Below are 13177 nucleotides of genomic sequence, written 5' to 3'. Positions count from 1 at the left end.
GGGAAATAGGAAAGCAAGGGCCAAAAGCAAGTTTAGCCCAGGAGATCTTGTGGCCATGTCACTGCAAAAGCATCTTGGACTTTTCACAGGGGTCAGCGAGGCTCAAGACAGTCTGGAACCTTTTGAAGCACTGGGCTGTGAAGTGAGATACACTTAAATGCCTGAAAGTATGAGAAGTGGGGTTCACGGTCATCACCCCACCACTGGGAAACAAGGAGGCCACTTGCTGCCACACCCTTCTGCTTCTCAAGCTTCAACAGGTACAGAAAGCTCCGTCAGACTTGGTCAGGATGGAGTGAGAAAAGCCCAGCTCCACTGGGGAGCTCCACTCCACTGAAACCAGAGATGTTTTAGTCCTAGAGAAACAGTAGGAAGTCACACAGGAAGGCTTCTGTGTGCCACAGCTCTCACTGCTCCCTCTCTGGTCTCACAGTGTCGATGGCACTGACCTGAATGTCAGCCAACCCCTCCAACACCAGCTCTTGTGGAACTTGGTCTTGATTCGAAGTCAAAGCTTCTCCCCTCTCAACTGGACTGCAAGACAGAGTGTTTTGGGGTTTCACTGAGACTCCTATGACATTTGCACAGCAGGTGGATTTTGGAGGCATTTGTACAGTAGATGGATACTTAGAAGTAACACCAGAGAACAGACCTTACACTTGATCCAACCATGGATCATCCATGGTTCATCCAAGGTCCTCCTCATCTTCCACCCAAGTTCTTCATCCTCTTCCCAGCCAGCAATCCACAGTAACCATTCACAGACACACACCAAGTCCATCCCAAGGGAAATGCAATTCCACTTACCCTGTTATGAAAGTTCTTGCTGAATTTAACTCATGCAGCCAAAAGGCACTGGGAGGGGCCAAAATCCAACCACTGGATAGCAAATTTACATTTCATGTACTTTTGAGAAAGTACAGCATTTGTAAAGCAAGGATTTGGCAACAAAAAAAAAAGACAAATACTTGGCACAACAGAGAATTAGGACAAGCATAAGAGAATTTGAATTCCTACTCACACAGAGTTTGGTCCAACCTGTTACCACATTTCCACAGAAATTACTGAGTAAACAAGAACGTGGTAATTATCTGAAGAAGATAAATCTTTAGCAGCTACAAGGTAACAAAAAGGTCTAGAAATTAGCAATACTCTGAATTGGAAAATAAGTTAAGACTGCTCTTAATTCAAAATGCTGAGAGTCAAGCTGACAAATGTGAGGTTTCAAAGACTTCATTTGGCTCCTCTTCTGCTACAGCTTCCTGTGTGAAAACACAAACCCTTGCAATCCTCTGCCAGTGAGGTGCTCTTGGATGTACTTAGGGGGGATTCTGCCAGCTCAGGATGAGCAAGAGACAGACTGCCTGTGTTGGTGCGTAGCTATGATCGTATATAAACAGGATTTCTGGATGTTTGACCAAAATACCACCACTCAAAATTGTTCAGGGGCAATAAACACAGGGCTGGGTGGGAGATGCTGTCTCCTGCCTCAGCACTTCAGGGTGTTGGGTGACTTTGAAAGACAGAGAAAGATGCAGGAATTCAGGTAAGTAATTAAGCCCATGGCTTTCCCAAAATGCCAAGAAAGGAATATTTGTTCTCAGGGTTGCAAATTCTCACAAGTGCACATGCAGTCAAGTGGGAAGATTTCACAGCCATATAGATAAGGGCTGTGGGAACACCAAGATAGCTCTGCTGCAGCATTAAGAGAGTTTTTAAAGTTTGGTAGACTTTGAGTAATATCAAGGTTTTTAGAGAGCAACAGAACTGCTTTGCTACAGCCTTCATGGCAAATTTAACAGAGGAACAAGGAGAAAATGAGTCCTTAAACTTCATCTTTCTAACTAAAGTAAAAATTTAGCTGGTTTTGGAAACAGATGTGGCCTCTGCTAATTAGATTTTCTGGCTTTTTGCAATCCTGAGAAAGAAAACTGCTGACATGATGTGTCTGACCACTCCTGTTCCAGGAGGAGGGAGATGACTAAGGCCAAGATGCACAACACCATCTTACACACCCAGAGCACATGCCAGTGATTTTCCTCTTGCAGGACAAACAGAACCCTAAAAACCCTCAGGCTTCACAGAGGAAAGATGAGTGTTACACAAAATACACACCCTAATTTAAAATGGGATTCTTCTTTTATAGACATCAGTGTGCAAGAGAATACAGTAAGGTCGGAACACAATTCACTTGGGCTTTGCAAGATAAGCAAATAAAACACTATCAAGAGATGACTTAAAGGGAAAAAATTAAAAAAAGGGGGAAAGGAAACACATGGCAATGGAGAATGTCACTGTAGCTCATGGGAGCTGGAAAGACAGGAACAACCTGAAAATGACCAAAGGGACTGCAAAGGTTCCACCACAGCCACGTCAGTGTGTGATGATGGTGGCACACATCATTTGTGGATGCTGAAACCCACAGTGCAAAGAGCTTGTGAGATTCACCCATCCCTCACTGAGTCACAAACTCCACTAAATCAGCTATAATAAAAATACAAACAAACAAACAAAAACAAATCCAAAACAAAACAACCTTAAAAAAAACCCCCAAAGAACAAAAACCTGTAGTAAGGAACGAGCCAGGACAGCAATAGTTGTGATGCTAGAAGATACTTCTGTCATTACATTGCAGCAACTCCAGGGCTGAACGAATTGCAGATGGAATCTGGCAAGCCAAAAAACCTCCTGTTCAGAAACATGTAATATATTTTTATGGTTAAAAAGGGCCTGAGGGCAATTTGGCTTTGGCAAACCAAACAGAAGGCAGAATTTTACATCCTGTACTGTCACGTGCGTTGGTCCCAAGGACACACCTCTAGGACAGGCCTCCACATTTCTAGAAGAATCGTGGGAAAGAAAACAAATGCACGTGGATGGCTTCCCCAGGGGCTGTTTTCTCCATTTTTTAAAATACAGAGCAGAGCAGTTAGGAGATACTTCTGAATAATGTTCAGTCTGGAACCAGAATCATTTTGGATTTTTTTTGTTCCGTAAGACAGCAACATTTGCCTCAAGGACCCACAGCAGGACCAGATCTGGCTAAAGAGAAGTACAGAGCAGATTGGAAGTGATCTGAAAATAGATTCAGAGCTCAGAGTGAAACTTCTTGCAGAGAGTTAATCCTCTCCAGTTGGTATGCCAGGTTCTGCTGGGGTCAGCCTTGCTCACGAGAAGCTGAGTATTTCTCACTGCTGCTTAGTCGAGGTGTATGGAAAAGTGGTGGAAGGAAATTAAAAAAGAAGACAAAGTGAGCCAAGTCCCTGGTTTTCAAGAGAAATGCTGACTGAGGAAGAGTCTGAATACTAAACAGGCATCTTGCAAAAAAACCCCAAACCCTACCAATCCCCCCCCAAAAGGGGTTGCTCATTAAGCTTTTGGGAGTAGTCCACACCTCATGGTGCATCTATATATTTTGCTTAATGTGAACTGGTACATCCAACCCCTGCTACCAAAGCTGTTTATTTTCCTTTTCTGCTTTATTATCATCCATTAGTGTTTCACATCCTTTCCCTACAGTAAGCTAACCTCAATAATGACAGGATATGTACTCTAGAATTACTATGGTGGGGAGCAGAGGAAAAAAAATTGCTTCACAAGTGATGCCAGCAAATGTACAGTATTCAGGGGAAAATAAGCAAGAGAATGACAGAGAAAAATGGGTATTAGTGACTAAGTTAACCATTATTCCTCCTACAATTAAAGAAACACACCAGAGCACCAGGTGGAAAGGGAGCAGCCACTTTACATCAGTTTCAGTCTCCTGATGAAAACTGAATTTAAAGTGACTTTAAGCAGCACCAATTAAAGATAAAGTAATTAGTATTCTTTAACCAAGAGATAAACAGAGACTGAGGAACAAAAAACCCAAAATACAAGTTTCTGCCATCACGTGAAAGTTTGTTCACCATAATTCAGCTTAGAAGTCAAGGAACTGCATTGACTTCAGATGTGAAGCCTGTACTTAAGCCTGGGATGTGCTGCTCATCTCTGGAATTCAATATGAGCAGCCCAAGCAATTGGAAAGAAAAAAACAGATGAGCAATCAACTAAACCTTGTACTTTGTAAAACCTTGTACTTTGGTTCAATAGTGGGTTTTGGAGGAGAGAGAAATTGTATTTAAATACCTTGGACTACAGTGTGATTTTTTTTTTTTTCTGACAGCTTCACAAACTGCTTAAATGCTTTAGAGGTAAGAAAACCCACATGGAAAACTGTTTTCCAATGTGCTTGCTGCTCCCCGAAAAGGCGATTACAATATTGAAATGTTGGACTTGCAAAAATGCCTCATTACCACATCCAGTTTGAGTGTCAGAGTGAGATTTCACAGCACCAGCTGTGAAAAAGAGAAGGAAGAGGGGAGGGGGAAGGCAAAAGGGGGAGTGGGGGAAGCCCTCCCTGACTGTCTGCTCTGCAAAGGATTTGAACTGCAAGAAAAGAGGAGCCGTGTCAGCAAATGCCAAACCAATGTGGTACCTGCCAAACCGCACCTTATCCTTCTCAATCAGCAGAAAAAAATATTATCCACTGCCCGATTTCTCTTACCTCACCAATAAAGGGCTGCTTTTTTTCCCTTATTAGGACAATCTCCACGCTGTAAAATTCCCGTTCTAATAAGTGCCTTTAACAATATGTGCTGCACATCAGCACAAAAAGAAAGCAACTAATAAAAGTAAAGCACAGGAGGAGAATAAAAGGGCTGAGTCCTAAATTAAAAGGGACGACTTTGGCTTAGTTCGGGCTCCAAAATTTGATCATAGATTTTATGAAATGGAGAATTAAAGTGGGAATGGATAAATGTATGAAGGCTAACATTATACAGATATATATAATTATAAACTTGGCTCTGCAGCCACTTGTACATGCAAGCTGCCTTACTGAACTCAAGGAGACTTTTTCACTACATTTAAGAGCTTACATATCCCAAAATATAAATCAAATAGTCAGTGCATGGAAATAGTGCAAGAAAGGGTTTTTTTTAATGTTTTGGGGTTTTTTTACAAAGTAAAACGTGGGTGGAATGAAAAGGTACAGAAAGTTGAGCCACTGTGATTCAATTATTTCAATGACTGATGGAAGTGTTTTTCTTGGTTGCATTTTTAAGCATTGGATTTAATTTACTGGACATAATTGACTTCACCTGCTTTATACAGACATATATACAAGTATATGAACTGAAAAGCAAAAGGTAATCACCCGAGAATTTCCCTGAGTCTTTCCTGTTTTACTCTGAATTGGGAACAGGGTGGATGAGGAGCACAGGTTTGGCAGGAAAGGGAAGGCAGGGGTATGAAGAAGCAGGATAAAGCTCTACCACCCCCACCCAGCACTGGTTGAACACCTATGCCAACAGCATGGCTGTGGAGGAGATATCTGGATTTTAGATCTGCACAAACAATGAATTTTCTAGTTTTGCTGAAGCAGAAGCAAAAACCCTTGTCAGAGTGAAGTGATATGGAAAATGTTCAGGGCTGGTTTTTGTTTTTTTATAATTCAGCCTGGAACAAGAGAGCAAATCCTTCATATAAGTTTTTTGGTTTGTTTTTTTTTTTTTCTTTTTTACTTTTCTCTTTGAAAGATAGGTCAATTGGAATCAAAAGATAAAAAAAAAAGTCAGAATTTTTTATTTACAAAAACTGCAAATGTGCAACTCAGTAATTTCTTATCTAGAAAATGTAAAAAAAATTCATTAAAAAAAGCATTTCCTATACTTTTCATTTAGACAAAGCCAATTTCAGAAACCTGACATGAACTCATAACCAGCTCTGCTCTGAACTGTTCTGAAAGAGTTCTGGCAAAAACTCTCCCACATTTTCGAGGTTTTACTAAATTTACCTATCATCAGAAGCTGTTCTAACAGCTCATTCCAGGCATTTGGATTCACAGCAAGTTCCTGGCTTGAACCAAGGCTTGCACAGGGTGGAGAATTTAGCTCAGAATTTTCATTAAACTCTCCCAAGTCACTTGTTCTCTGACAAAACTTTAGATGTTTGATGCTCACAGTCTTAAGATTGAGGTGCATACTCAAAACTCCACTCCAGATTTGTGCTCCTGAGAGCCAATGCTTTTCTTATGCTGAAAAAAACCCAAAATCTTTCACTGCAAAAGAATGGCTGCAAAATCTCAGACTTTTCCCTGTAGACCTGTCCTTTCTCTGCCACAGAAACTCCCACTCAAAAATGTTTCAGTTCTTCATGTAGACTTGTCACTGCTGGGGAAGAGCCACTTTCAGAAATTGAGACTGGGATTCTTTGCTTCCAAAACAGAAAAATAACCTCACTAGGGGCAAACATCTTCGTGTGTCTTGTTTGTAGTTACATTATGTCCTTCTTGTATAACCTCAGTAATAGCAAAATGTAAAATGGCTTTTAGAAATTAGGGATTCAGGCCTTTTTCCACTGGGGAACAGGAATGAAAAGTGTGGTCAAAAGAGAAGATCAGAAAAAGGAGAGAGCTTCAAGTGAAGATTAACAGCATCGATTTTTTGGAGCAGAATTACCCAGATAAATCACTGCCACCAACACCACTGCTATCTGTGGAGGAGTCCTCTTAAACCCTTCTCTTCTCCTAAAAAACTAGCTGATATCAGTCTTGAACATCCAGCCAAGAAACAGAAAAGATAAGCCACAATACAAAGAAAACGCTGCAAAAAAAATCTGAGCTCCCAACAACCAAACTTTTTGAACAGAAGTCATCATTTGCTGGATGAAAATATTCTACCTGTTGGCAAAGAGAACTTCTGCTTTCTCTAGGAACTTGCACAGTAAACACTTTAGTGTCCAGCACAGCGAGCCAAGCCAATCCCTATACATTTATTAAACAGACTTCATGTTTTCAGGCCAACCGGAATGATTTCTTGGCTCTGCTGAGAGCTTCTGCTTTTAATTTCTAGTGTATCAAATGCTAACAGGATTATATTCAGCTATTTAGCAATTACAAAATTTTCTGCAAATACCACAAGTCCACTGAAAGCACAGAAAATATCTTTAAATAACACAGATGAAATGATCATATAAAGGGGCCATTAGAGGACATTTGCAAGAAGTTAACAATCACATTGTACCTCATTCAAAATAATGCAATAACAGCCTCCTCCTTTTCCCCTGGAGAGTCTCCAGAGAGTTCACTTATAAGGATTTTAATACTCCTTTTCTTTTCCACTGCAATCTCCTGAGAAGACACGAGCACTTGGAATGATTACGTTATTCCTCAGCCTGGGAAGGGCAGTATTTCATCATGCATTTCTCTGAGCAATGCTTTGAAGAAACTTTTCTGGGTAATGCTAAAGGTGTCTTCCCTCTTTTGGCCTGAGGTCACGGAGATGTTTGTTACGAGGGAATAAATCAGTTTCCAAGCTCTGGCCACACATTTGATTTCTCTTCAGAGTCCTTGCCAAAGAGAACTTTGCTTTTCTTCCCCAAGCATGCTACCGTGAATCTTGACAAAAGAAAGCCATGCCTGGCTTTTCAAGGTGTTTCTGCTTTTGTTAGAAGCTGTTACAGGACCCAAGATACAGGAAAACAACACAACAGTAGCTAATCATACTTCAAGAGAAAAGGATTGTTTTCACTAAGACATAATTTCACTGATTTCATTGAACTCACTTCACGCTCAAGCTTTGCTCCCAGCACTCCCCCAACACATCAGATATGCCAAGCATGAAGGCAGCACACTGCCAGGTCCCTCTCCTGCCCAAAAGGGAGTGGAGGAGAGTATCTCCCAGCAAGGATGTAAACATTTTTTTAAACAGTGTTTTAAACGGAACAGCCAGACCCTGACACCTCACTGAACCAGGTCCAGCACAGACTAGAAAGGATCTCCAGGTCACCTCAGAGGTCCAGCCTGCACTCCAGGCCAGCTCCCCACGTTGGGTATCACAGGTTTCAGCACTCATTTAATCACTCAGGTGTCCAAATTTCCCCTGCTTTGCTCCTTCCTTTGCTTTCCCCTTGCACTGAGGGCAGAGAAATCCGTGTTCCCCCACAACTGCTCCCTGTTCCCATGCAGAGGTATGGGAGGGCTGGCTACTGTGGCTTGTGGCTGTATTTCACCACAGAACACACACACAAAAAAATGTCATCTGACATGCTCTCAGTTATTATTTATTGCCCAATTTCTGAAGTCACAATGAAGGATTTCAGATTCCTGGAAGGGACTTCTTGGAGGGGCTGAGTTTCAGAAATCCCTGAGCTCCCTCTCCCTCCAAGAGCACTGGATTTCATGCTGGAAGCTGTAAAAAACATGCACAGAAATCCCAGTTGCTCTTCAAAACTTCTCCCAAGCTTTAAACCAAACCCTTATAGAAATCACAGCAATTTAGAAACAGCACTGTCCTGTTTCCTACCCATCAGCTCATAAAGCAGACCAACAAAACAATACAGGACAGGAATAAAGCAGATTGTATTACTGGCAATATTACACAGGCTAATTGATTTTCTTCTCTTGCTTTCCCCTCCACACTCAGGGATGAATGTGCCATGAGGACTTTATTTACTCGGTGAATTAAGCAATGTAAGATATGTGAAAGCTTTCACACAAACTATGAAATTCCTGCAAACTTCCCACCAGCAGAACTCCAATTAGCAGCCAGTTCTCCCAACACATCCTTCTGCCACTGAGCAATTGGAATTCTGCAGTTCAGGTAAGAGAAATGCAAAGATTTTAGACAACAGAGCACAATGTAAAAGAAAAAAAGAAAGAACCCAATCTATATCCACTGCTCGTTGCCCAGCCAGCTCCCCAGCTTGTTACACCACTCTGTTCCCCTTGCCATTCCCTCCCACACAGCACCAAAAGGATAAATCCACACAGATACCATAAACTGGCAACTCACTTGGAAAGGCTGGACAGGTTCTGCCTGCAGTAGGATCTGCTGATCATGTTCTGCAGTGTTTGAGTCGCTGCAAACTGCTGGCAGCTCCAGGGAGCAAATGGACGGATGATCAGGGCGTGGAATGAGATAATAAAAATGCCATTATCCTTTCAGGCATGTGAGACTCATTGGATGCTCTTTCCACCCCACAGGTTAACCATTTGGTTGGTCCTGTAGCTCCTGGAATGACACTGTGTTTGCCTGTTCTCCAGCTCATTATCTATCCGGTATCCCCCTCCCCTCTGCTCTGTGATCATATGATTTTCCATTTATTTTTTTACTGTATTCTCTCTAATAGATCCTCCTTGTCATTGCTGGGCCCCCAGTTACAGAAATTCCTGCAGATTTCTCAGCTGCTCAAGCTGCCTGACCAACTCTTGCTTCCCATCCAGCTTTCACAAGAAGGAATTCTGTTTGGGCAGCTCGTCTGAGCACTGAGCAGCCTCAGCACTGCACAGAGGTGCCTTTGCAAGCATTTGCTCCTAGAAAAGGAACATTCCAGCCTGCTGAGAGATGAGAGGACCCAGATATAAAATAATGGTCCAGGGAACAGTCCTCTCTTTGACAGTAAATCACTGCCTAAGCGTTTTGCAGGCACTTGCATCCAGTCTAACCTGTGAAAGGTCAGGCTGGATCAGACAGCTCAGGTCTGAGGGTGACTGCCAAACACAAATCCAAGGAGGTGGGGAGCTGCTACAAGCACAACTTCAGTCAAGGTAAAACCATCTTTGGCTTAACAACAGGATTAAAACCAGGGCTGGAGCTGAATCCAGCCTAACAGACTGTCCTCAGTGTTCTTCCATGAATTCCAGTGAATGGAGCAGGAAACACAAATGCAGTGATTTCAATGGAGGCACCACCAGTTTCATATTCTTGGCTCTAACCCCTTTCCCCTTAAAGCCCAAAAATGTGAGCAAACTGAAACTGCACTCACTGTGCAGTCCTGCAGCTATTCCACCCTGGGCTGTGATCTTGTTAACCCTCATAAATTACAGAAGTGGGTGTGGATGGATTTGTACCCCAAAGGGAAATCTCTGCTGCGAGCTCTGCTGTCTGTGGGGAGCAATGTGTGGGTTCAGCAGGTGGCACTCTTACCTTGGAGTGAGCACCCAGGCCAGGGAAGCATCAACCCTGGCTCTTTTCTTCCTCAGAGCTTTCAAGAATCCAATGGCTGCACTTTGCTCTGGACACTGATATTAATTTATGACACCGATACTAATTTATGACACCAATATAAATTTATGACACCAATATTAATTTATGCTCTGCATAAGTCCCATAGGCAATAACTGGATCTTTTTTTCCCTCCCAAAAGCCTCTCTCTACACTTTTGACAAGATAGGTTTTTTGTGAAAAGGTAACAATCCTGTGCTTTACAGACAGATGAACGATTCCCTTGCAAATATGTACAAGGCTTTTTTTACACACACAGAAACAGGTCTGCACTACCCCACCAAGCTGCTATTTCTTCATGCACACCCTGTGTACACCCAGCCCTCTGTTCTAAAGTACACCCATCTTTTGGTGTATAAAATATACTGGAATTCTGGTCTGGAGCAAGGAATTTTGCTGATTGCCAAGGGAGGAAAATATGAATTCCACTTCTGTGATTGCAGAGGGATCTGCAAATGAGATGAAATGAGATGAGGGTGCAGCAGGCAGGCCATTGCTGTGTGTTTTTTTACCCAACCCTCAAAGGAAGGTGAGCATGTAAAGCAGTGTGAATACATGGGGTCCTGAAAAATGCTGGTGAGAAGGAAGGTGTAATTAATCTTCCTGGAAAAGCAATTTCTACTGCTGAGGAATTACAGAAGCAGAACTCTTCCCTCTGGAAGAGCATGAGTTAAACAGAGATTGTATCACTGTTCTTCAAAAATACACATTTTAAGCAGATGCCAGATGTAAGGGTTGATGTTTATGAAATTCTAAATTGGGTTCCAAGGCAGCCCTACAGATTTCTAATACAGCTCTCTATTTACTACTGTGTTACAGAGTCTTTTTATTCCAGTTGATTGCTCTACACTCTTTTCAATCCATCCTGGAATAAATTTGATTATTGAAGTGCTCACCAACAAAACTCTTTTCATTCAGGATATATAAATAAAAAGCAAATTGACTGCCCTCTGAAACACTACATTATACATCCTCAAAGAATAGTTCCAGATTTTCAGATCATCTGCCTGTACTACAATGCATGTCTCTATTTGTTGGCCATTAAAAACAGGGGAAGCCTCTTCCACTTGTAGACTCCAGAACCATTTTAAAATACTCCTCTTTGGATAGTCACAAGGATCACAGTTTTTCTTTCTTCACTTTTCCAAATATTGCTTTGAATTACAAATTTCTGGAAGAGAAATCCAGTCCGGATGAAACACAATGTTTCACACTGTCAGCCCACGTTTAATTTCAAGACTTCTAGCAACAAATTTCATCTTCTTTCCCATACCTCTACAGCACTGCTGAGAACAGAGTTCATTTGCCTGCAGATTCAGCAATGAGCATCTCTGGCCATGCTCATCCTCAAGGCATGTGCCTGCTTTGCCTGCAAATGAGGAACTGAAGAGAAATAAGGTGGGCAAATCTCACTTGCAAACCTTATCAGTGTCTGTCTGCAGCGTTATCTGTGACACTGCAACTCAGCCAAGAGGGATGCTTTCAGTACACTGTGGCCCTGAGGTGAAGATCTTGCATATGGAGCAGGAAGAGGCAAATCACCTCCCAGATAATCTCAAAAATTCACGTGGGCATCCGAAGCACAAAAAACGATGGGGCAGGAGACGTGTCTCAACCTGCATTCCTCCTATGCCCTGATGCTTCAGAGATCTAGGGCACCAAAAGCCCTAGGGAAGACACTGGAAAGAGAGAAAAAACCAGAGCAAACAAATGCTAACTACACCAGAGCACTTGTGAGGCATCATTTGTGCCAATGAACTCAAGGCAAGTGGCTCCAGGAGAGTGTAAGGTCATCTATGGCAGCAAGGAAAGGAACTACAGGGCCTTTCCTATTTTCTGAATATTAAAAGCAGTAAAATGAGGAGGAGGAAGGAGACATGAGAGCTTTCCAAAAGGAAATTATTACTGGGAGGTTCCAATGTCTACTCATACTAACAATAAGAATGTCCAGAGGTCATCCAGAGAGCCACTTCATGTTTTGTTTATTTTTACTTTAACTATTCCTGCAGGCAAGGCAGAGTTTTCAGTGAGTTGATCAAAAAAGGCTGTGAAACTTTGTTTTTTTTTGAAATTATAGTGAATTCAGAACCTGACAGAGGTATAAGCACTGTCCAGACCATGACTTTTTCTATCTACCTTGTTCCTTTCTGTACCTATTTGTCAACAGGGAATTCTCTGTGATGCTCACTGCTCCTGCTTTTCAAATACCTCCATGTTCCTTTAGCTTTTTAGTCCACATTGAGGCAATTTTAAAAGAGGCAGCTTACAGAAAGGTACCTGATTGCTTTCAGAGACAGTAAAGATCTCTCCCTGCACTGCCCCTTCTCTGTGCCACAAGCCTGAAATAAGCAGGCAGACTCGGAGAGAAGTTTGCAGAGCTACTGGCACTTTGCAAGAGAACTCTGTTTTTTATGAAAATCCGTTCTAATGACATTAACATCTGCTCCCTATTTGAAGAATATTTTTAACTGTTCCTTCCCTGGGAAAATGAAAGATGCCACAGTCTCTTTCATGTTCTCAACAAACTCTGTTGGTTTTTTAAGGTCTGTTCTGAAATGCCCCAATGCAGTTCACTGCAGGGAACTCAGTGGATGCATCTCACAGGGCAAAGAGCATCTGCACTCCCCACCCTAGGAGATTTCATTCTAGGACACTGGTATGTAAGCAGGGAATTTATTTCACAGATGAACAACACTTTGTGTATTAAATCACATGCGGAAGGTAAAGTCTGGCAGTTCATACATAATCTCTTGGAGTATCTCTTGAGTACTTACAAAAACAACACTATGCACTTCATCATCAAATAATGCTGGGCTGTCTCTTACCATGTTTTTTTTTTCCAAGTCAAGCTGTAAATATCTCAAGTAACAGAGACTCTGCCATTTCCCACTCCTAAGTTCAATTCTGAAAACCTAATACTAAGAATACTGAAATACAATACTGAAATATATTACTGAAATACTGAAATATAATACTAAGAATATAATAGTATATTATTAGAATCCATCCTACAGCTATGATATCTATCCTTCCCTTCACTTTTAAAATCTAGCCCATAGTTATAACTACCTGGGTGCTTATAAAGAGCAACAATGCCAAAAATTTCAATGTGTTCAATGAAACCTGGGAGT

At 41.8% G+C, this 13177-nt stretch overlaps 1 protein-coding gene across 6 annotated transcripts in view; it reads right to left on the bottom strand.

Moving 5' to 3' along the window:
• CALD1 (caldesmon 1) overlaps positions 1-13177 on the bottom strand; it is a 152905-nt gene that overhangs the window by 39426 nt on the left and 100302 nt on the right. Inside the window, exon 1 of one of the 6 annotated variants that reach the window (XM_014256081.2) lies at positions 8835-9057. The exons of the other annotated variants lie outside the window; for them this stretch is intronic. Coding sequence (XP_014111556.2) covers positions 8835-8881 — 47 coding nt within the window. The 5' untranslated portion in view covers positions 8882-9057. Of the gene's footprint in view, positions 1-8834; positions 9058-13177 lie in introns of those variants that run through there. 6 annotated transcript variants of the gene reach the window in all.

Source organism: Pseudopodoces humilis, chromosome 5 (genome assembly GCF_049639895.1).
Source record: "Pseudopodoces humilis isolate 2021_Gansu_Grassland_sample_001 chromosome 5, ASM4963989v1, whole genome shotgun sequence".
In the NCBI taxonomy this organism is placed as follows: domain Eukaryota; kingdom Metazoa; phylum Chordata; class Aves; order Passeriformes; family Paridae; genus Pseudopodoces; species Pseudopodoces humilis.
The sequence above is the reverse complement of the archived record's forward strand: the minus strand, read 5'-3'. Positions and strand labels throughout refer to the sequence as shown.